We start from the raw sequence: 19,638 nt of genomic DNA on the forward strand, positions 1-19,638 counted from the left end.
CTAATATTGAGTCACTTTTTTGTTATTATTTTCTTTTCTATTTTTCTTTTTGTAGCTCCTAATGTTATTTATTTTTTTCTTTTTATTTACAATGTTTTACATTGAAGAATAAATTCATCAATAAATTAAATATAAAAAATATTATCTTTGCACAAGTTGAATTACGAATTACTTCTACCTTGCTTTTTTGTGAAAGCTCATTTTTAACTACATATATCACGCTAAAACATGGCTTCCGTCTGACTCGTGGGAACTAAGAAATCCTTTATAATGAAAAAAAAATATATACTAGAAAGATCAATGGCAAAGTCATTGACATCTTAGTCCAGAAAATGCTTTAAAATCTCATGGAAGCATGATGAATAATAAAAAATCACAGAAAAGCAGTAAAACTTTTCCCGTGCCACTTTCCCACTCTATGGCGTATAAAGCAGAAAAACAGATAATCTGAGAGATTAAGAGATAAATCCAGTAGTTAATGCATGAATCCAGCAATGGATTCATGCAGTGAGGTTTGTATTTATGACATTTTCTTAGGTGTGATTGTGAGTGTGTGTGTGACAGACTGGCGAACTGTTCAAGGTGGCTGGGATAGGCTCCAGCGACATATGACCCTTAAGGAGGATTAAGAGGGTTCAATGTTTGGAGGCTGGTTTGTTGCTTTGGTATGAAAAACTTGACTTATGATGCAAGAAAATATTCTCTGTAAAGGAATTTAAAATATTACTAAGACTTATTAATAATAAAAAAAAATATTGTGACCAGTTTGGGGCTTCTAAGGTCCTTGGATTTAGCGGCAAAAGAATAATCTAAGAACAACAAGTTTACCCTGAGACAGGCTTAACATCAATTAAATACCGAAAATAAGCAAAAGTCTTGGGGCTCTATCAACTATTGTTAGTAAATTTGTATGAAATTTAGTGTCATCACCTTAAAAAAATTAAGCGAATACTGCAGAATCTATAATTATCTATAAATCTATAATAAATAGTGTTTGTGCAAACTGGTGGTGTTCAATTACTTTATTATTTACTTTATTAGAATCAGCTATAGAATTGAACTGTGTTCAAGGTTGCTTTCACGATCCTTAAATCTGTCAGGTCGTCCTTAAATTAACCAGGAAATGCAGGGAAGGCAATTGAGAAATATTGGTAAAACAGAAGCAACAGAGGGACAAATGAAATGCACGCGTTAGCAAATAAAACAAAAAAAAAAGGACTTAACAAAAATGGGAAATTGGTCAAGACAAAGAAAAGTGAGAGTTTTGAGAATTACGCAATCTGTTAACCAAAGAAGCGCACTCCTCATAAAGGACAAATTAAAATAAGTAAAAAAAAAAAAAAAAAAAAAAATCCAAATCAATCCTAGTAATTGTCTTTGTTTTTGAGCGTCATCCAGCTGTGGGTTTGTCAGAGGTGGTACATTCCACATCCTGCTCTCAAACCCACAGCCGTTCTCTCTGCTAAAGCCTCCAACACACCCACAGCTTTTCCTGGAGCTCTTCCTCACCTCCTCTGGGTATATAAGCAACTCCTGGAAAGGATCAGCAGGTCACCCCGGACCAAATCAGCAATTCTGCACAGCTCAGACCATTCCTTCACCCGACATTTTCAAGGTATTTCAAGCGTTTTTGGTGAGTTCATCTTCTCTTTAGCAACAGCATTTTTTCCATGTTTATAACTTCCAGATGGGAAGATGCTGATTGTTTCAGTGACACATCTGCTTCTGATTTGATTCTGCAATTGTTGTGCAACAAACTTTGAAAAAGATTCTTGCAGATTACAACGTGTCGCTTTCAATGTGAGGAATTTCTCTTTCATTGTATGTTACATTAATAAACACTAGTGAATTTTTAATCAGGTTTTAACCCCTAAACTGTTGATTACAAACATTCTTGCCTGAAGAAGTTTTTTGTCTTAGCTGCATGCTTTAGGTGCCAGAACAATCTTCTCAAATCAGCATGTGTTCCTCATCAAAGACTTCAGTTTATGGCTCTCTAAATTCTTTTGGTTTGCAGCGTGTTTAATCATGAGCACACATGTTGATGTATGATCTCACTGGAAACAATAGAGGGAAGGTTGCTTAAAATTCTCCAAAATCCTTGAATTAGTATTGTTATTAATGTATACAAGATAGTTTGATAATTGTTTTTTTAATGTAGTGAATATTGCAATTTTTTTTCACGACTAAAAACAATGCAACAAGAAAAAAAATCAAATTTGGGGAATGCAAAAGATTAAAGTAGACTAATTAATAATAAATAAAAAAAAAAATAAAAATAAAAAATATGAATTATTATAACCACCTCTAGTGAGATTGAGCAATAATAACTGTGTTTATGAGTTTTAATTAACTGAAAAACAAAAAAATGAAAAAGAAAACAGTCATGAGGATTTTTTTTAGAAAGAACTACAACAAAATGACAGAAAATCTAGTAAACTAAAAGAAAAAAAAGGGATCTAAAAAGAGATCCTCACATATTGTTCCTGTGAGCTTGAAGAAAAAGGAACAAAGGATTTTCCTTTTTCATTTCCTTTGTTACACAACCCAGTTTTAGTCATTAGAAAGTCAAATGATTTGACAATGATGTTATATTCAAAGTACATTTTGTTACAAAAAACATGTAAAAAGTCAGAAATCAAGCAATTTTTATCTAAAAAAATAAATTAAAACAATTTAAACCATAGATTAACTTACATTTGAGGAGTTACTAAATTACTGTAATAGAAAATGTTATAGTGAGATGATTAAAAAAAAATGCTTATTAGAGTTATTTTTTTTTTGGGAGATTGAGAATAATCCAAGGTATACCCTAAATGGCAAGCTAAGAGTTTAGACAATTTAAAAAAACATTTTAAATCTTTACATATTTTTTATCTAGTTTTTATTTAGTTTAGCAGTTTTGACTAGAGTTTCCACAGTTTTCACAGCTGAAATGTTATTAACAGTAAATTTTATCCTTCAATCTGAACAAAAAACTAAATACAAATGAAATTGCGTCTTTATCATGTGTATTTCTTCTTTTAGCTTGTTGTAGTTTTACACTTTATCAAATTTGTTAAGTAGGAACAAAGAAAATAAACATTGTGTGGTTGATTTTGTGAGCAATATGTGTGTTAAAAAAGGTTTTTAGCTTTATTTTATAGTTGTGGGTTTGATGGGTGTATATCTTTGTCTACATAATCATGATCTTGTGCAAACTAAATAAGTAAATAATAGTAACCACTTTAGTTGACTCAGTCAAATATAGAGGAAGACGATAAATGCGGGAGCTGTCCTGCTGTTTCACAGCCCAAACCTCTGGAACGTTTGGCTCTTTACTTGCAGCATTTCTGCCAGTTTGGTAGCCAACAAAAGGAAATGTGCAAATGTTCTGTGAACTCATCAAAAAAAAAAAACTTGAATGCAATTACCCAAAACTTAAATGACCATTGGGAGGACAAACTTCACACCACAGCAATGTAAACAAAGGCAACCTCTGTGTTCTGCGTGACTCACTGCTTCCGTGACCTTCAATTACAGCTGTCAGCCAGAGCAGACCAGGAGGACTTCAAGTCTTGATGACTTCATGGTTTTATTCCAAGGCTGAACCCATTATAAGACACTGGCTCTTTCTATACGATGCTGGAAAGTATCTTAGTGCATCAAACGGGGAGCAAACACCTGGCTGAGAGCAGCGACTCACAATTGCATAATAAGGGTGTGACGAGGACAGAAGTTTTGAGGCAGCATGAGTCATTATTTTGCACAGAGAGAGCTCTGTTTTCTGGAGGGATGCGACGAAATGGAAGAAACAGAGAGCGGTAACATGCATCAGTTTTAACAGATGACAACAGAGTAAACTAATACCACAAATTGATCAGCTTATTACAATTTCAAAATTAACTATTAATAGTTAACATACTTTTTTGAAGCCTTTAAGCAAACTTTAAAATAGTGCAGAACCTGAACCACCTTTTTAGATTTGTATGTAATAACAAATAAACCCCTTCAGGCTATCAATCAGTTTCACTCCTTATCTTTTAACAATAGAAATAAATATTATAAATTTGTTTTTGATTTTTTTCAAAGCTAGAGAATAGAGTACAGTCTTTGAGAGTGACTCATTTGCTCTGAAACAGATTTTTTCAGCTTACAGGAAAGAATTAAAAGCACCCCTAGACACGCCCCTCACAAAATCCCACAAGACACATGGGGACCACATGTGGATCGAAAGTGCCTTAGTGTGTTGTTCGTGTTCGTTTCACCATCCAATAACAAAAAGAAACTTCACTTGTCCGTGAATTTGGCAAAAAAGGAACAGTTAATTAGTTTAAGTAACTTTTTGTTGATTATTTGTATGTGAGTCAAACCTCAGATCCAGGAACAACGGTGTGGTTTCTGTCATGGCCGTGGATCGGTGGACCAGTTCTGAACCCTTTTTAAGGTGCTGTAAGCTTCATGGGAGTTCGCTCATCCAGTCCATATGTGTTTTTGGATTTGGAGAAGGCGTTAGACCGCATCCTTCATGGTGTCCTGTGGAGGGTGCTCTGGGAGTACAGGGTTTGAGGAGTCTTACTAAGGACTGTCCGGAGTCTGTATGACTTGAACAGGAATTAGGTTCGCAGAGCCGGGAATAAGTTGGACCTGTTCCGGGTGCATGTTGGACTCCAGCAGGGGGTGCCTTTTCTGTTCTAAGTCTTTATGGACAGAATTTCAATATGCAGCCAGAGCCCAGAAGGGATCTGGATCACAGAATTCCCTCTCTTATATTTGCAGATGATGTTGTCCTGTTGGCTTCATTGAGCCAGGACCTCCAGCATAAATTGGGCCAGTTTGCAAGATGTGTGAGATACAACTGGGATGAGGGTCAGCACCACTAAGTCTGAGGTCATGGTTCTTGACCAGAGAAAGGTAGTTTGTCCTCTCTTGATGGGTGGAGTGCTCCTTCTCCAGGTGGAGAAGTTTAAGTATCTTAGGGTCTTGTTCACGAGTGAGGGAAGATCGGAGCGTGAGATCGACAGGAACGATCTCACTTATGGTCATGAGCTCTGGGTCATGACCGAAAGAACAAGATCCCAAATACAAGTGGCCAAAATGAGCTTCCCCTGGAGGGTGGCTGATTGCTCTTTTAGAGAAGGGGTGAGAGGGGTATTGTTTGCAGTTCTGTGAAACAAACTTTTGTCATGTTTAGTCCAAATATCCATTACTGTGGTTCACTCACAATTGTTATTGACCCAAATTGATAGAAGCAAGTTTGTAACTGGACAAATTTTTGGTTGTATCACATGCTCATAAAAATACAGTAGACACAAACCAGGAAGAGAAACTTACTAAGTTTGCCAGAAACTATTTACCACCCAATTGATTTTATGCCTTTTTACCAACATAATCTTGTTTGTATCTGCGTTTTCAACCAATACTACTATTACTCCAAATGCTTGATCATTTTGTCTATATGTTTCTGTATCTTTTACATCTCTATTTTTTGTCGTCTCTCCTTTCCCAGTGAGCCTGAACCATCACCACCATGTCTGATACCACCACCACCCCAACCTCCCCCCCTGCCCCCGCACCTCCTCCCTCCAAGGGGAACAGGCGCGGCCGAAAAGCCGGTCCCGCTGACAACTCTAACTCTGAATTTGCCAACTTTCCTGAAGTAGAGTATTTTATTGCACCAGGACCGAGAGGATACCCACCCCTGACAGGTGAGGGTCAGATACTGAGTGGGTTTAAAGAAACACTGAAGAAAATTTTAAATGGAGTTCGTTTTGAAAATGGTACAAATAGTAGCTCAATGAAAAAGTCTAAAGCGACTTAAAGCCTGTCTGTTGCTGTCAATAGTAAGTTTTCAGGCGTGACATAAGAGAGTCATCTGTTTAATAGGAGGGCAAAAGATAACGTCCTTTTCCTGTCGGGTTCCAGTACTTATAGCACAGTGACACTTGAGTGACGTTCACACTGGATATGTCCAGCCACCTTCCTGCAGCCTGTCACTGCATTGAGATATGTTCAGCTGCGTCACACAGCTGGATGTATCTCAAGCATATGTGTCATATACTTTGACTGCAGTTTTATCTGATTGACAGTTCTGAAGCTCTTTCGGCTCTTCAAAGCTTATGGCTGATTTTGAAGTAATTTCTGACATGTAAAAAAGAGACAATATTAAAAGTGTAGGAGACAAAATAAAGACTGCACTGTTTTTTATTTTTTTTAAATAAGAGTTTCTGAATCAGTTGTTGTATGAGGGAACATTTGTTCTAGTGCTTGAAGAATTGAGTACCAGCTGCTGCATCAGTCACTCTGAACTGACAAAAGTGTCATTTATTTTAGCTTGGAGGGTACAATGACATGACTCAGAGATATAGTCTACTTTCGCTGCTATAGGGAGCATTGGATTATAAGATGCACTGTCAATGAATAGTCAATTTTAGGATTCATGTCATGAATAAAGTGCACCAAACTATAAGGCGCATTAAGCCACACAAAAGGGTCAGAGATAAGTCTGTCAATCAGTCAGACTTTATTGACTGTGATTACAGTGACTCTAGAACTTTTTTGTAACATGCTAAACATCAGTCATGTTAAAAGTGTTAGCAACATTAGCATATTTACCATACCTGGAACTACAAACCTTGTTTACAACACGCAAAAAAAGACTCAAATCTCTAAAACAAATGTTTCTGCGACAATGTAAAGTCCGAATCTTGTTATTAACACGTAAATTAAAAAAAAGCAGAATGACACGGCTACACATTAGCCACATTAGCCAAGTTAGCTTATTCACAATAACATCCAAAATTGTTTGGAACTTCTGAAGAAAAAAAATAGGCTGACAATTTGACACAGTGCTGTGTACCTCTAAAAATCAGGATTCATCTATAAGGTACTCCTGATTACAAGGTGCACTTTTGTCTGTGGAAAAAAAAAAGACTTTTAAGTGCACCTTATAGTGCATAACACGCTGAAATAAGTTGCCGTATTGTAAAAAGAAGACTCGTAGAGATGTGTTGAGTTTACTGTTTACTGTTCATTCATTGGTGTGAGCACAAACTATAAACGAGTCCCCATTACCTCTCATCACTACACTGATTTAATCCATGGTTTTCATTATGAACTGAGAAAACAGAAATCGGCTGGTAATGGTCTTGAAAAAGTATTTTTTAGGCAAATAGAAAAAAAAATACTGTTTGCAATTAATAACAAAATTCGGTTGTTTATTAAAATCTGCTTTTTAAATTTAGCTTGACATGCCATCATAAACTTGCCTAGTTTGTCCTCTCAGGGTGGGTGGAGTGCTCCTGCCCCGGGTCCTTGGGTCCTTGTTCAAAACTGAGGGAAGATAAAAGCAATGATTGAAGTAGTGTCCCTTGTTATGTGGTTGTTGTGCTGGTCTATTGTGGTAAAGAGAGCTGAGTCAGAAATCAAAGTTCTCCATTTTTACTGGTCAATCTTTATTCCAATACTCACATATGGTCATGAGGTCAGGATCATGACCAAAAGAACCAGGTTCCTAAGACAAGCGGATTAAATAAGCTTCCTCTGTGGTAGGGTGAGAAGCTGGGTCACCCAGAGAGCTTGGAGTAGAGCCACTGCTTCTCCACATCAAGCGGAGCTGGTTGAAGTTGCTCAGGCATCTGGTCCGGATGCCTGATGGACGCCTCCCAGGAGAGATGTTCTGGGCATGTCCCACTGGGCGGAGGCCACAGGGAAGGTCCAGGATACGCTGGAGAGACTTTGTATCTCTGGTTAGTCTAGGAATACCTCAAGGTCTTCCCAGAGGAGCTGGAGAAGAGGCCGGGGAGAGGAAAGTCTGGGCATCTTTGCTTAGACTGCTGCTCCCACGGCCTGGTCCTTGTTGGATGAAATAAATAGATAGTTGCCATCTTAATTTTGAACAATCTTGCTCTTTCTGTCTGACTTCCTCCAGAGTTCCTGGACATCTGGGAAGTGGATATGATGAGGAGAACTGATGAGAGCAACAAGTTAGAGCACCACACTGCGCTCTACAACTCGGAACATCTCGTCATTCGCAGAGCACAAGAGTTCCAGATCAAGCTGACCTTCAATCGGCCCTACAAGCCCAATGAAGACAAGTTTGCAGTGGAGTTTACCATTGGTGAGATGCTGGGCACTAAAAGTTGTAATGTTTTAGTCACTGTGAAAACAATCTTTAATTTGTCTGTTACTTTTGCACACAAAAGCTACATTTACTTTTTATCTGTAGTTAAAATAAAACAAACTAATATGCACATGTTTCTGGTTCCCCCAGGCTCAAGTCCACAGTTCAGCAAAGGCACTTACATCCCTGTATTCTTCACAAAGGACCGTCAGAGTGCATGGGCAGGCCGCATCATTGCAAGCTCAGATAACGTCATCACTGTAGGCATCACTCCTGGAACAAATTGCATCGTGGGGAAGTACAACTTATACGTTGCAGTGGTCACACCTTATGGCGTCCGCAGGACACGACCAGACAAGAGCAGAGAGATGTACATCCTCTTTAACCCCTGGGCAAAAGGTTTGTTGGGAGCTCAACTGTGTTTCAGGGGATTTCTACCTTCAGTGCTGACTTCAGGTTTCTCATTAACACAGATGATGCTGTGTTCCTGGATGATGAGATGGAGAGGGAGGAGTGTGTGATGAATGAGATGGGCATCATCTACCATGGAGCTTACAACGACGTTGCTGAAAGAAGTTGGAACTATGGACAGGTGGGTTGGAAAAAAAGCAGTCTTTTAAGATTAAATTACTGACAAGATATTTTATCTAATGTTTTATTTCTAGTTCAACTTTGGAGTCCTGGATGCTTGTCTCTTCGTCTTGGATCAGTCAGAAATGCCCATCATCAACAGAGGAGACCCCATCAAAGTGGCCAGACAAGCTTCTGCCATGGTGAGAAAGAATAATCTACTTTGCAATCAAATGTGTATCTTGAAAACTATTTGTAATAACTTGCTTCCCTTCCCCCAAAAAACATCTCCAGATGAATTCTCAAGATGACAATGGTGTGTTGGTTGGAGATTGGAGTGGTGACTACCTCTACGGAGTGTCACCCACTTCCTGGACCGGCAGTACAGACATCCTGATCAGCTATGCCAGAAGCAAAACACCCGTCCGCTATGCTCAGTGCTGGGTCTATGCTGGCGTCTTCAACACATGTGAGCTGTCACGTCTTCTGAGAGATGTATACATTTGTTCTATCAAGACTCCTTAGAGTATTTTCATTATCAATTTCCCTGTAATGTTACAGAGGAATTAAGAAACTCACTTTGTTAAAGCACTCTTGATAAGGCCATAATACAGTACAAGGAATATAAAGGTCAAAGAAATCATTGATTACAAACATGTGTTTTCCAGTCCTGCGGTGTCTGGGCATCCCGTCTCGGGTCGTTACCAACTTCTTCTCTGCACATGACAACGATGGAAATCTGAAGACAGACATCATCTTAGACGAAAACGGCAGAATTGACAGAAACCGCACCAGGGACTCTGTATGGTACAAAGGCTTTTTTTTAAAGCCTATCATGTCTTTGTCTTGCTTGACCCACTTGTAGAGTTCTTGTGGTGATCCTTGTCATTGTTGCTGATCATTTATTTAAAATCTCACTCCGATCATATTTTGATCAATTGCAAAAGTGTTCACAGTGGTCTGTGATCATGATTATGTAGGTTTTTTTTTTTTTTACCAGGATCAGGTCTGGAGTTTGACACATGCGACCTAGATGATTAGAAAACAACCCACATTTCACAATCTGATTTGTGTTCTTGACAGGAACTACCATTGCTGGAATGAGTGCTACATGTCTAGGCCCGACCTCCCCCAGGGCTATGGTGGCTGGCAGATTGTGGATGCAACTCCACAGGAGACCAGCGATGGTAAGTAAGCAACAGTCTGATACCCGATGTAAGCTTATGGAATGTGGAAATTCCCAATAACCCCAAGCCTTGCAGTTCTTGCATGGGTCAACTCCCCTTACGGGTACACATGACTAAAGCTTTAGTAATTCCTGCATTCATTACTCTTTTACTCACAAAGGTCTGTACAGATGTGGACCAGCATCAGTCCATGCAATCAAACATGGAGAGATATGCTTCCCCTTTGATGCAGCCTTTGTGTTTGCTGAGGTTAGTGTCTTTAGCTTCTATTCCTGTTCAAATGTAATTTACCAACGACACCAGATAACTTCTGATCCTTCTCTTGCAGGTTAACAGCGATGTGGTGTTTTATTCCCGAAGGAAAGACGGGACTATGGATCTTGTCAAAGTCAATCGCACTCACATAGGCCGCATGGTTTTGACCAAAGCTCCAGGGGACGAGACTCGCCGTGACATCACCAATCAATACAAGTTTCCTGAGGGTCAGAGACCTTATCAAACTCAACCCTGAGTTAAATTAACAATAATTGTTCCTCAATTTAGCTTCAATGGGAAATGTTTCTATCCAATCTAGGCACCACAGAGGAGAGGACTGTCCTGGAAAAGGCAGAGGAGTACGGCTGCCAACGCATAAAGGCTGACCCACCCCTGGCTGATGTGGACCTGACTCTGCCAACTCTGGAGATCAGTGTCGGCGATGACTTTGAGTTGGATCTGGAGTTTGTAAACCGTAGTAAGGAAAAGCGAACAGTGGAGGCTTACATCAGCGGGAGTGTGGTTTACTATACTGGTGTTTCCGGCCATGAGTTCCTCTTCAGAACTCCTACTGTACAAATTGGGCCACAAAAAAGTAAGTAGGGGGGATAACATTCAAGAAATATGAAGTGCCAAAACTGGCAAAGGCATGCACATTAAACCGTGTTTGTGTTCTGCAGGTGTCAAGGAGCTGGTGCAGATTGAGTCCAAAAAGTACATGCAGCACCTGGTGGAACAGGGCAACCTCAACTTTATTGTAACAGGGAAGATCAAAGAGACGGGCAGGATCATCACTGCAACCAAACTTGTTGCTCTACACAACCCCAAACTCACTGTGGAGGTTTGACACCATTATTAACACAATTTAGGCAAACAGTAGGGTCTCACTGGTTGGTAGCATCTCAAAATTGGTTGAAAGCTATGTTTATGAGGGAGTTTCAAAGATGATTTAAACACCCACTCCAATGAAATTGTGCTTTTGGTATTATTAAAAAGTTCTTGGTCCATTTTACTTGTGATAAAGGACATGTACTAAGAAAATTTATCTTAAAATTACATTTGTGAGTATTTCTTTATTGAAAAAAGGCTGAATCAGAACCAGAGGAAAAAGCTTGTAGCTGTGAGGTAGGTGCTACAGTAAGCAGACCACCAGCTCTTCATTCTCATGCATCCAATTACTGTACGTCTTTGTTTTTCTCATCCAAATTGGGATTTGGCCAAAACAGTTTGGCTGGATAGCTCCAATACTAATCTCCATTTTTGTTGTACTGGTAATGTTGGGGTGAGAGTGTGAACAAAGAGTTCATGGGAAGTCAGGGAAGGCTTACACTGTGGCAACTGTCCCACTCACAACCATCAAAGGTGAGTTTCTAATGAACTAGTGCCACTCTGCAGACATTATGTCAGAGAAAACAAAACAAGTTTGTTGAATTTGGCTTAAAAATGGCAAATCATAATTGAGACACCACTGGGAACTCTTTCACAATGCAATGAAAGATGATCGGAGTGGGTCTTTAAAAGAGTTGATATTTCTTACATGAGTTTTAAAACCTTACACTAAATAAAGTTGCCAAGATATCTTTTACACAAAAATCTCAAAGAAATAACTTTTATGTTTAACATATTATATTGTTCCTTTTAAAGATTTTTTTGTGGAACTTTTTGTATGAAAATGAGTCAAATAGCCAGTTAAATATTCTTAAAACTGGAAACACTTTAAAGAAATAGATAAAAAAGTTTTCCAATGTTTTAAAACACTTTTTTCCCTTTCTGCAGCTTGGCAGTTTGGTGACTTTGTGTGCTTTTCTGATGCTCCTGCGTTGACCTCAGGTTTCTGGAAACGCCAAAGTGAATGAAGAGATGATGGTGACTGTGGAGTTCACCAACCCCTTCAGCTTCAGCCTTGAAGACGTGAACGTTCGCATGGAAGGACCCGGAGTCATGCTGCCGAGACGCAAAACTTTCAGGTGAGCCTGAGCTTATCTGCATTTCAGTTTCTGCATGGCTCAACTCAAATTACTTCAAGTTAAAGAATATTTTTTAGTGCTCACTAAAGTGATAATAGTAGATCACCCTAAACAAAATGACAAGAATACAACACTTCTATAGGTTTGCTGATATACAGTAATTTACTTGAATATCCATTTGCTAAAGTTTTACAAAAATGTAATATTTACATGATCGAAAGTTATTTTAATTATATCTGTTTAAGTGTTCACTTAAACTTTACAACTGTCCATATAACCATAAACACATTAGGCTGCAGTGAGCTAAAATCACTGCATGGATTTTCAATTTTCAGAATGTAATTGTTTGATTCAGTCTTGTGCCTATAATTTATAACTGAGACCTTGTTGCTTTCAGTCTGATTCTTGGAAACTCCAATCTGACCTGGACTGAGCAGTTCAGCCCTCTAAGGGCCGGCAAAACCAGGATCATTGCCACTCTGGACTGTCCTTCTCTGCGGCAGGTCGACGGTCAGGTGTCCTTTACTGTTGAACCCTGAGGAACGCCGCTAGATGAGCTAGCAGCAATCAGCCTCCCCTCCATACTATCTCTTAAAAATTACCCCTTCAGTAAAACTTTAATCTTAAGCTAATAGGTTAGCCTAGTTAACCCTTTAACACCAGAGCTTTTGCTTCAGTGTTGACATTCTTTGGACTACTGCAACTGTTTAACCATGTACGCCATATTGAACATAATTGCAGTGCGCTGTTACATGACACTTTGCTAACAATAGTTTTTTTCACCAAAACTTGTGTTGCATATCTGCACAAAACAAAAATCAGTGCAGAAGATGGTGCAAAGACAACATGCAAATATTGTTTTCTCCGCATTAGAATCAGATTCACACCATTCACATAAAAAGTCGAAGCGTACAGTAAGTCAAAGAACGACTATCATTTTTGATGTTTTTGGCAACATTTTCTGTATCAAAGCTTTAAAACTTTGATAAATATGTGGTAGTTTAAAAATAGATTTAAACATGTTTGCCTAGATTTCTGTTAATTCCTGGCTGTCCTGCTGTTGAGCTGCAGCGTTGATCACAAAATTTAACCAGCATCTGATCCCAGTCAAAGTGATGCATTGCAGCTTTATTAGACTGTTAACATCATGTAGGATTTAGATGAATCTATCTATCAAAAATTCACATCAAGCATCATTTGTTCCCTGTTTTCATTCTGTCTTGGTGATAAATGGAAGTATATATTTCCATATATATTCTGGTATAATACTGCATGCTTTCAAAAAATTAAAGTACTTGTTAAAATATATGTAGAGTGTATTCTTTCTGCAATAAATATTTTTTTCTTATCTCTTCCTCACATGTGGACACATTTTGTATTCTTAAATTACAACTCTGTGAAATTCAGTCCTAAACTTTTAGGATATTTTACAGGTTTTTCTTGTAAAAGTGTCATAAAAAATAAAAATAGGTAAACTATTTTTTTCAATTTGGACCAAAAATTGTCTTTACAAAATTAAAAAGTCTAAATAGTGCAGAAGTTACCATATTTTCTGCACTATAAGGCAAATTTAAAAGTTTTATTTCTGTTCTCCAAATACACAGAGCTTATTTATGGATTCATTCTGGTTGTTTAGAAGAGTATGTGGCGCTCTGTCGAAATGTCTGGTTGGGTATCATTGCGTTATTATTTTTTATTTATTTGGAACTGATAAAATAGAAAAACAAGCAACGTACACTGAAGTATAATGATAAATGATTATATACAAAGTTTGAAAAGCCCCTTTATTTATTAAGTCCAAACTTAAATTTATACAAATAATCACAAGAAATAAATCCATACACTGAACACAATTAAAAAAAATATGGTCTGAAGAAAAATAAAGAAAGGTTTTACAAAACAAATTTGAGAAGGTTAAAAGGGAAAAGCATATTTTCAAATCATTTTCACAAAATTATCATTTATGAATTTATTTTAATTTAATGAAACATATTTCCTACTTTATTTACAAATAATTATTTGGGAAAAGCAAACCCACAGAATATTCAATGAACTCTTACTTGAAGGTGATAAGGTAATCTGGATAGGCTTGGTCATCATGGAACACAACATACATGCTGGGGTTGTTTATATCATCCACCACGCTGTCAAAGCGCTCATTGGGTTGTTGGGCATTGCGTAGTGGAGGCACCTTCATGCCTTTTTGACCCTGAGCGTAGACGCCAGTCAGCACCCGAACCACAAACATCAGCTGAGAGCCGTCAGCACCTGGCTTGGAGTAAGTGCTTTGTGCCGAGTAGGACGCATTTACAGCAAAGTAGGTTCCTTCCCCATATGCCGTTGCTGAAACAAGGAATAGAAGTAAAAAATGTAACTGTGATTGATGTATCCCCCATGTGCTGCTTTGAGAAATGTAAGGTTTGGTCAGGATTTGTTCAGACATTTGTGCTTTTACCCATTACTGTCATGATTGCAAAAAACAATTGACATTTTTTTACAGTTAAAATTATCATCAAAAAGAGAATTACCATTTTGTCCTGCGAAGCTCCTGTTGAACCCATTGTTCATGATGGAGTTACAGTTTTCATGGGATGTCCCATGGAAAAGAGTATTTTCGCTTTCCCCTCCAAGTGTTGCATTCTTAAAGGCTATGTGCTTCTTTTGTGCTTCGTAGGCCCGCCGCAGATGAATGTTCTGTAAGCGCTCGATCTAACAGGAAAATATTGGGACAAAAAACAGCTGGAAATGTAAACATGCACCAAACACAAATGTTGATCTAAAAATTATTCAGGTACATAATAATGTGTAGATAGCTTTCTTAGAAGTAATTAGACGTGGGGAAACACATAATAAAAAATCAAGTATTTAAAATATATAATTTTTTTATAATAATAAAGGACCCTGAGTAAATATTTCGCCACTTAAAGACAAAAAAAGAAGAAGAAAAAACAAATCGTTACACAGTTGTGCATGTTTTAAAAGGTCATTTTAACCTGTAAGCAAAATTATCATTATAGCAAATGTGATGAATACTAATTAGGGATGTAGAGTTTTGTGTAACTAGTTACAGTTCTGCTCAAAAGTTTACATACCCTGGAGTAATAGCGATTTCTCTGTCATTTTTCATAGTATATGAATGACAACTTTACCCTTTATTGGGCTTACCCATTATAAATCATAATGACAAAATAAACCTCTCAAATGAACCCGCTCAAAAGTTTACATACCCTGATGGCTTTGTTCTGAAAATGTGGACACCAGCTGATACAAAAGGGACGCTGACAAAAGATCTATGGGAAAAAGTAACTGAACTGTACAAAAAAGGAAAGGGATACGAGCAGATTTCCAAGGAAATGAGAATACCAGTCAGCAGTCTTCAAACACTGATCAAGAAGTGGAAAGTGAGGAGTTCTGTTGAAACCAAACCACAATCACAAAAATGAAACAACTGCCAGAAAAAGCGTTGGGGATGCAAAAGAAAAAAAAAAAAATCCACAAATAACTTCTTATGTGATCCAGAACTCTCTGAGAAACAGTGGTGTGGATTTTTCAAGATGTACAATAAGGAGGCACCTAAAGGAAAATGGGCTGAATGGTCAAGTATTTTTGATGTCACTTTCATTCAATGACGTCATCAATAATTGCTGGTCTGCTCGCAATAGTGCAGAGCTTCCAACTCTTAAATATACATTGCAACAGCGGTATTATCACTTTAAAAGGGTCAAGCTACATCAAAAATTCATTACTTACATTTAAATATAAATGTAACCCCTTGTATACTTTCATTTGGAGGGGGAAAAAAAAAAATAAAATAAAAAAAAATTCCCGGACACGACTTGCACTTAAACTGTCCCTTCAAATGGAGGTTAAGGGAGAAGGGGGAAGGGGGGAATTTGGATTGGGCCTCAGTCTCCTGACCTCAATATTATGGAGTCCCCCTGTAGAGATCTCAAATGGGCAGTTCAAGCAAGACAGCCCAAGAATTTAAAAGAACTTGGGGATGGGCTGCTTTACCATTAGGGAAAATAAAGAACCTCATCCACAACTACAACAAAAGCTGTTATTGATACAAAAAGAGGTAATAGAAGGTATTTAGAACTGGGGTATGTAAACTTTTGAACATGGTCATTTGGGAAGTTTCTGTTATTGTGATTTAATACGTGTAAAGAGAGTTTTCTGACAATAAATGGCTTTAACAATTTACTACAAACTTTAACTTCTTAGATGGTCACTAACCTTGATTACAGTTTGTCTTGCAGTCATTTTAAAAGCCTCCTTCACAAGTTTGTACTCTTTAGAAGATTGCCTTAGTGGAACCACTTTCATGGACTCATTTGCAGTCATGTTATCCCAGTATAGAGGAAAGCTAAAGTCTGTAATTGATTAAAGGGATCAGAATTAAAAGGCTCACAGAAAACTGGATTACATGACCAAGGACAACAGCAAGGTATTATATCATTTGCATAGTGTTGCTTTCATTTTATTTGTTTCTTTCTCGTTTCTCTCACCTGTCAGATTTTTGAGACGCTTCAGTTTTGTCTTCTGTCCAGTTGCAGTTGCAGTTGCCGTCTTCTTTTGCAGATTTACTTCCCATGTGACACCATGTGCATCCTCTATTCCTGCTGCAATATCTCTCTTTTCCAGATTGTAGTTTGCTATTTTTGGTAATCTTTGCCAGTTGCCTCTTTGGTCCAAGATACACCACATTACACGATTATACAAATCTTCCTCCTCTCTAACTCTCATCTCTATTCTCAAACGGCCTTGCAGACATGATTGAATCATCATCATCATCAACTGGGTAACTCCATCTTTTAGTCCAGTCACTGTTAGGCCACCTGATGGGTCCTCCTCTATGAACAGACCCTCGGACTCAACCAGCTGCTTGAAGGCCTCAATGTCTTCCTGGGTGAGGACTTCCATGTCTTCTTTGCTGATGGTTTGAGTGGAACACTGTGACTCGTACAGGCTCTTCAGATTTTTCATGGCATCATCAACTGTGTTTTTACCAGGACCAATGAACTTGAAGGTAGACTGCTGACTTCCTGAACTTATATTGGTAAGTTTCAGGTCTGTGATCAGAGGAGGTGACTGTTGTCGTACCTGAGGCATCGCAGGTGCTGATACACCAAGAGAAATATACAACATCAGTGAAAATCTTCAAGTAATGGAAATACTTGAAAAAAAGACAACTAAGACGTTATGGATTTTACCTTTCCTAATAACTGGAGAAAACATCTGCACTGCTTCTTCTTTGAACACTAGGAAAACCTTAATCCTATTCAGGACAATGTAGATGCGGGTGAGTTTATGAAAATTCCAGGACGAAGTTTCAGTTTTGATTCCACGAAGGACTGCACCTGCTACAATCCCAGGGTCCAACCCACCGGCCCCTGGACACATCGATCATTCTCCATTAATTTAAATATAGCTTTTGATTTTAAAGAAAAGCAAAGCAAAGATACATTGATGTACATACCAGTACAGATGGCAGGAATGGCCACAGATTCAAACCCAGACTTCTCACATTGATTTATGATGTTGCTCACAAGTTCCTCAATGAGACTTTCATCTCTTTCTCCGCAAACATGAAAAAATGCTTTACAAGGGAACTGCCCAGACTGGGACACAAAAATGTCTCCATGGTTCACTTTGGCTGCATAAAAACACAAAAAATAGAATTCTGTTGTTGAAATGCAATTATTGTTGACAATGTGTAGTCTCTTATTTCTGACCTGCTCTCAGTTCTGCCTCCACTTGGGGTCCAGCCACTGTCAGGATGTCTTTGCACACCCCCTCTAAGTGATGAAAAGAAGTAATAATTTAAAAGTAGACACCAAAGACTTAATTGTTCTCAAAAGGACACTGTAGTCGATTACAAATAATTTCCATGTTCCAAAGGTAACATTTTTAATTGTAGTTTCAAAAAAATACTAAAACGTAAAACAAACAAGAGAGCAGACAAAAGATTCCGTGTTGAAACTATTGACTGTATACGAGAGCTGGAATGGGTAACTCCTCGCACCTCGCTCCAAGAAGCCAAAAACCCTTAGACTTCTATTGAGAAATGAGAAGCTATTTTCCAGTTATTATAAATGCTAAATTGCAAATACTTGATTATCTTCCTTCTGTGTCTTGCCCAAAGATATTACGACACATGGGCGGACAAGGCAGGAACTGAACCAGCAATCTATCAGAGGTCAACCATCCAACTTTCTAGTGGTAGGGGTGTGGACTTCCAACAAGCTCACTCCTGATTGGTGAGAGTGACTGCCATAAAAACATTGACATTTAGACCATTTTGGACCAATCACTTCTTAATGATGGTCTCTAGTTGCAACATGACAATAGTATCGCGAAAAAATTGCAACTCAATTGACTTCATTTTTTTTGGAGTTAGTCGCAAGTCATTTTCCATGGGAACATCACACTCACTGTCTAGTTCTCATTTACAATCATTAGGAGAAACATAAACCTGCTTTATACATCCTTTAATACCATTGTGGAAATTGGTGAAGTCTGTTGTGTTCACTACAACGTCTGTAGTTTCGTTGGTGATGTCCCCAAACACGAGGTGTAGTTGAACGTTGCCTCCCAACGCCATGATGACTTCATCAAGGTCACTGGTGAGGGACCTGAATATTGCTACAAAGAAGAGGACCAATTTGTCGCATTTTAAACAAGTATTCATTCTGATGAATAAACTTTATACAATTGTTTACCTTTAAGTTAATTTTTTTAAATAATTACAGCTATTCCATGATGTTATTCATAAAAGGCTAATAAATATAGCTATAGAGCCACTCTGACTTACCTTGGCCTGTGTGGTTCATACTTGAACAAAGGTTTTTGTGGACTTCATGGTAAGTCTGTCAAAGATAAGCAGCAAAAGTACGCATTATGAATTTAAAAACTGCCTGTTTAAATTCTGAAAAGCAGTGAAAAGTGGAACTAAATGCAAACCTTCTCAGAGTCCGAATAATCAGGATGGATCACAATATTGATGCTGGAGAGAGACCCGGAAGTTGCAGCTGATCCAAACTCAGTAATTGTCTGTGTCAGCACTTTAATAGCTTCTGTTAGAGAATACTTCAGAACAACTCCATGTCCAATGATTGGTATGGCCACTGAGCTATAGCCCTGCTTTCCACAGAGGTCCAAACATTTCTCCAGCCCTTTGTTTAGAGCCTACAAGACAAAGACATTTTCACATTTTAAAATGGAATAATTTTAAAAGGGATGCTGCCAAAAGATCTATGGGAAAAAGTAACTGAACTGTACAAAAAAGGAAAGGGATACGAGCAGATTTCCAAGGAAATGAGAATGCCAGTCAGCAGTCTTCAAACACTGATCAAGAAGTGGAAAGTGAGGAGTTCTGTTGAAACCAAACCACAATCACAAAAATGAAACAACTGCCAGAAAAATCGTTGGGGATGCAAAAAAAAATAAAAAAAAATCCACAAATAACTTCTTCTGTGATCCAGAACTCTCTGAGAAACAGTGGTGTGGATTTTTCAAGATGTACAATAAGGAGGCACATAAAGGAAAATGGGCTGAA

General features: G+C 38.1%; 2 protein-coding genes across 5 annotated transcripts in view; one reads left to right on the forward strand and one right to left on the reverse strand.

Moving 5' to 3' along the window:
- Nucleotides 1-597: 597 nt before the first annotated feature.
- On the forward strand, nucleotides 598-13,386 carry LOC112155626 (coagulation factor XIII A chain). Of its 3 annotated transcripts, none has more exons than XM_024287353.2 (15): nucleotides 598-1,633; nucleotides 5,489-5,687; nucleotides 7,910-8,098; nucleotides 8,252-8,500; nucleotides 8,575-8,693; nucleotides 8,767-8,874; nucleotides 8,966-9,140; nucleotides 9,340-9,478; nucleotides 9,755-9,858; nucleotides 10,019-10,107; nucleotides 10,187-10,340; nucleotides 10,433-10,708; nucleotides 10,794-10,954; nucleotides 11,944-12,080; nucleotides 12,478-12,619. In XM_024287353.2, exons 2-15 carry the CDS (start codon nucleotides 5,510-5,512, stop codon nucleotides 12,617-12,619), a joined length of 2,220 nt encoding a protein of 739 aa, XP_024143121.1. In that variant the 5' UTR covers nucleotides 598-1,633; nucleotides 5,489-5,509. The 3 variants fall into 3 exon arrangements, with proteins under 3 accessions (XP_024143121.1, XP_024143120.1, XP_036072751.1); XM_024287352.2 differs by having other exon boundaries at nucleotides 598-1,615; XM_036216858.1 differs by lacking the exon at nucleotides 598-1,633 and having other exon boundaries at nucleotides 5,510-5,687; nucleotides 12,478-13,386.
- Nucleotides 13,387-13,945: 559 nt separating this feature from the next.
- The window catches only part of LOC112156467 (protein mono-ADP-ribosyltransferase PARP14-like), a 32,084-nt gene continuing 26,391 nt past the window's right edge, over nucleotides 13,946-19,638 (reverse strand). The window contains exons 4-13 of one of the 2 annotated variants that reach the window (XM_024288765.2): nucleotides 19,044-19,268; nucleotides 18,895-18,949; nucleotides 18,579-18,725; nucleotides 17,816-17,878; nucleotides 17,560-17,736; nucleotides 17,294-17,473; nucleotides 16,589-17,200; nucleotides 16,317-16,453; nucleotides 14,609-14,789; nucleotides 13,946-14,423 (exon numbers count right to left, since the gene is read on the reverse strand). In XM_024288765.2, coding sequence (XP_024144533.2) covers nucleotides 14,137-14,423; nucleotides 14,609-14,789; nucleotides 16,317-16,453; nucleotides 16,589-17,200; nucleotides 17,294-17,473; nucleotides 17,560-17,736; nucleotides 17,816-17,878; nucleotides 18,579-18,725; nucleotides 18,895-18,949; nucleotides 19,044-19,268 — 2,064 coding nt within the window. In that variant the 3' untranslated portion in view covers nucleotides 13,946-14,136. The remainder of the gene's footprint in view (nucleotides 14,424-14,608; nucleotides 14,790-16,316; nucleotides 16,454-16,588; nucleotides 17,201-17,293; nucleotides 17,474-17,559; nucleotides 17,737-17,815; nucleotides 17,879-18,578; nucleotides 18,726-18,894; nucleotides 18,950-19,043; nucleotides 19,269-19,638) is intronic. The other variant, XM_036216719.1, reaches the window with a different exon arrangement.

The sequence above is a fragment of the Oryzias melastigma genome, linkage group LG18 (genome assembly GCF_002922805.2).
Source record: "Oryzias melastigma strain HK-1 linkage group LG18, ASM292280v2, whole genome shotgun sequence".
In the NCBI taxonomy this organism is placed as follows: domain Eukaryota; kingdom Metazoa; phylum Chordata; class Actinopteri; order Beloniformes; family Adrianichthyidae; genus Oryzias; species Oryzias melastigma.

Bases quoted from the DNA above. Each gene is read 5' to 3' on its own strand.
- LOC112155626 (XM_024287353.2), top strand. From the start codon at position 5,510: ATGTCTGATACCACCACCACCCCAACCTCCCCCCCTGCCCCCGCACCT. The intron at 8,099-8,251 runs GTGAGATGCTGG...TGGTTCCCCCAG, and splicing joins TGCAGTGGAGTTTACCATTG to GCTCAAGTCCACAGTTCAGC. The intron at 9,479-9,754 runs GTACAAAGGCTT...TGTTCTTGACAG, and splicing joins CGCACCAGGGACTCTGTATG to GAACTACCATTGCTGGAATG.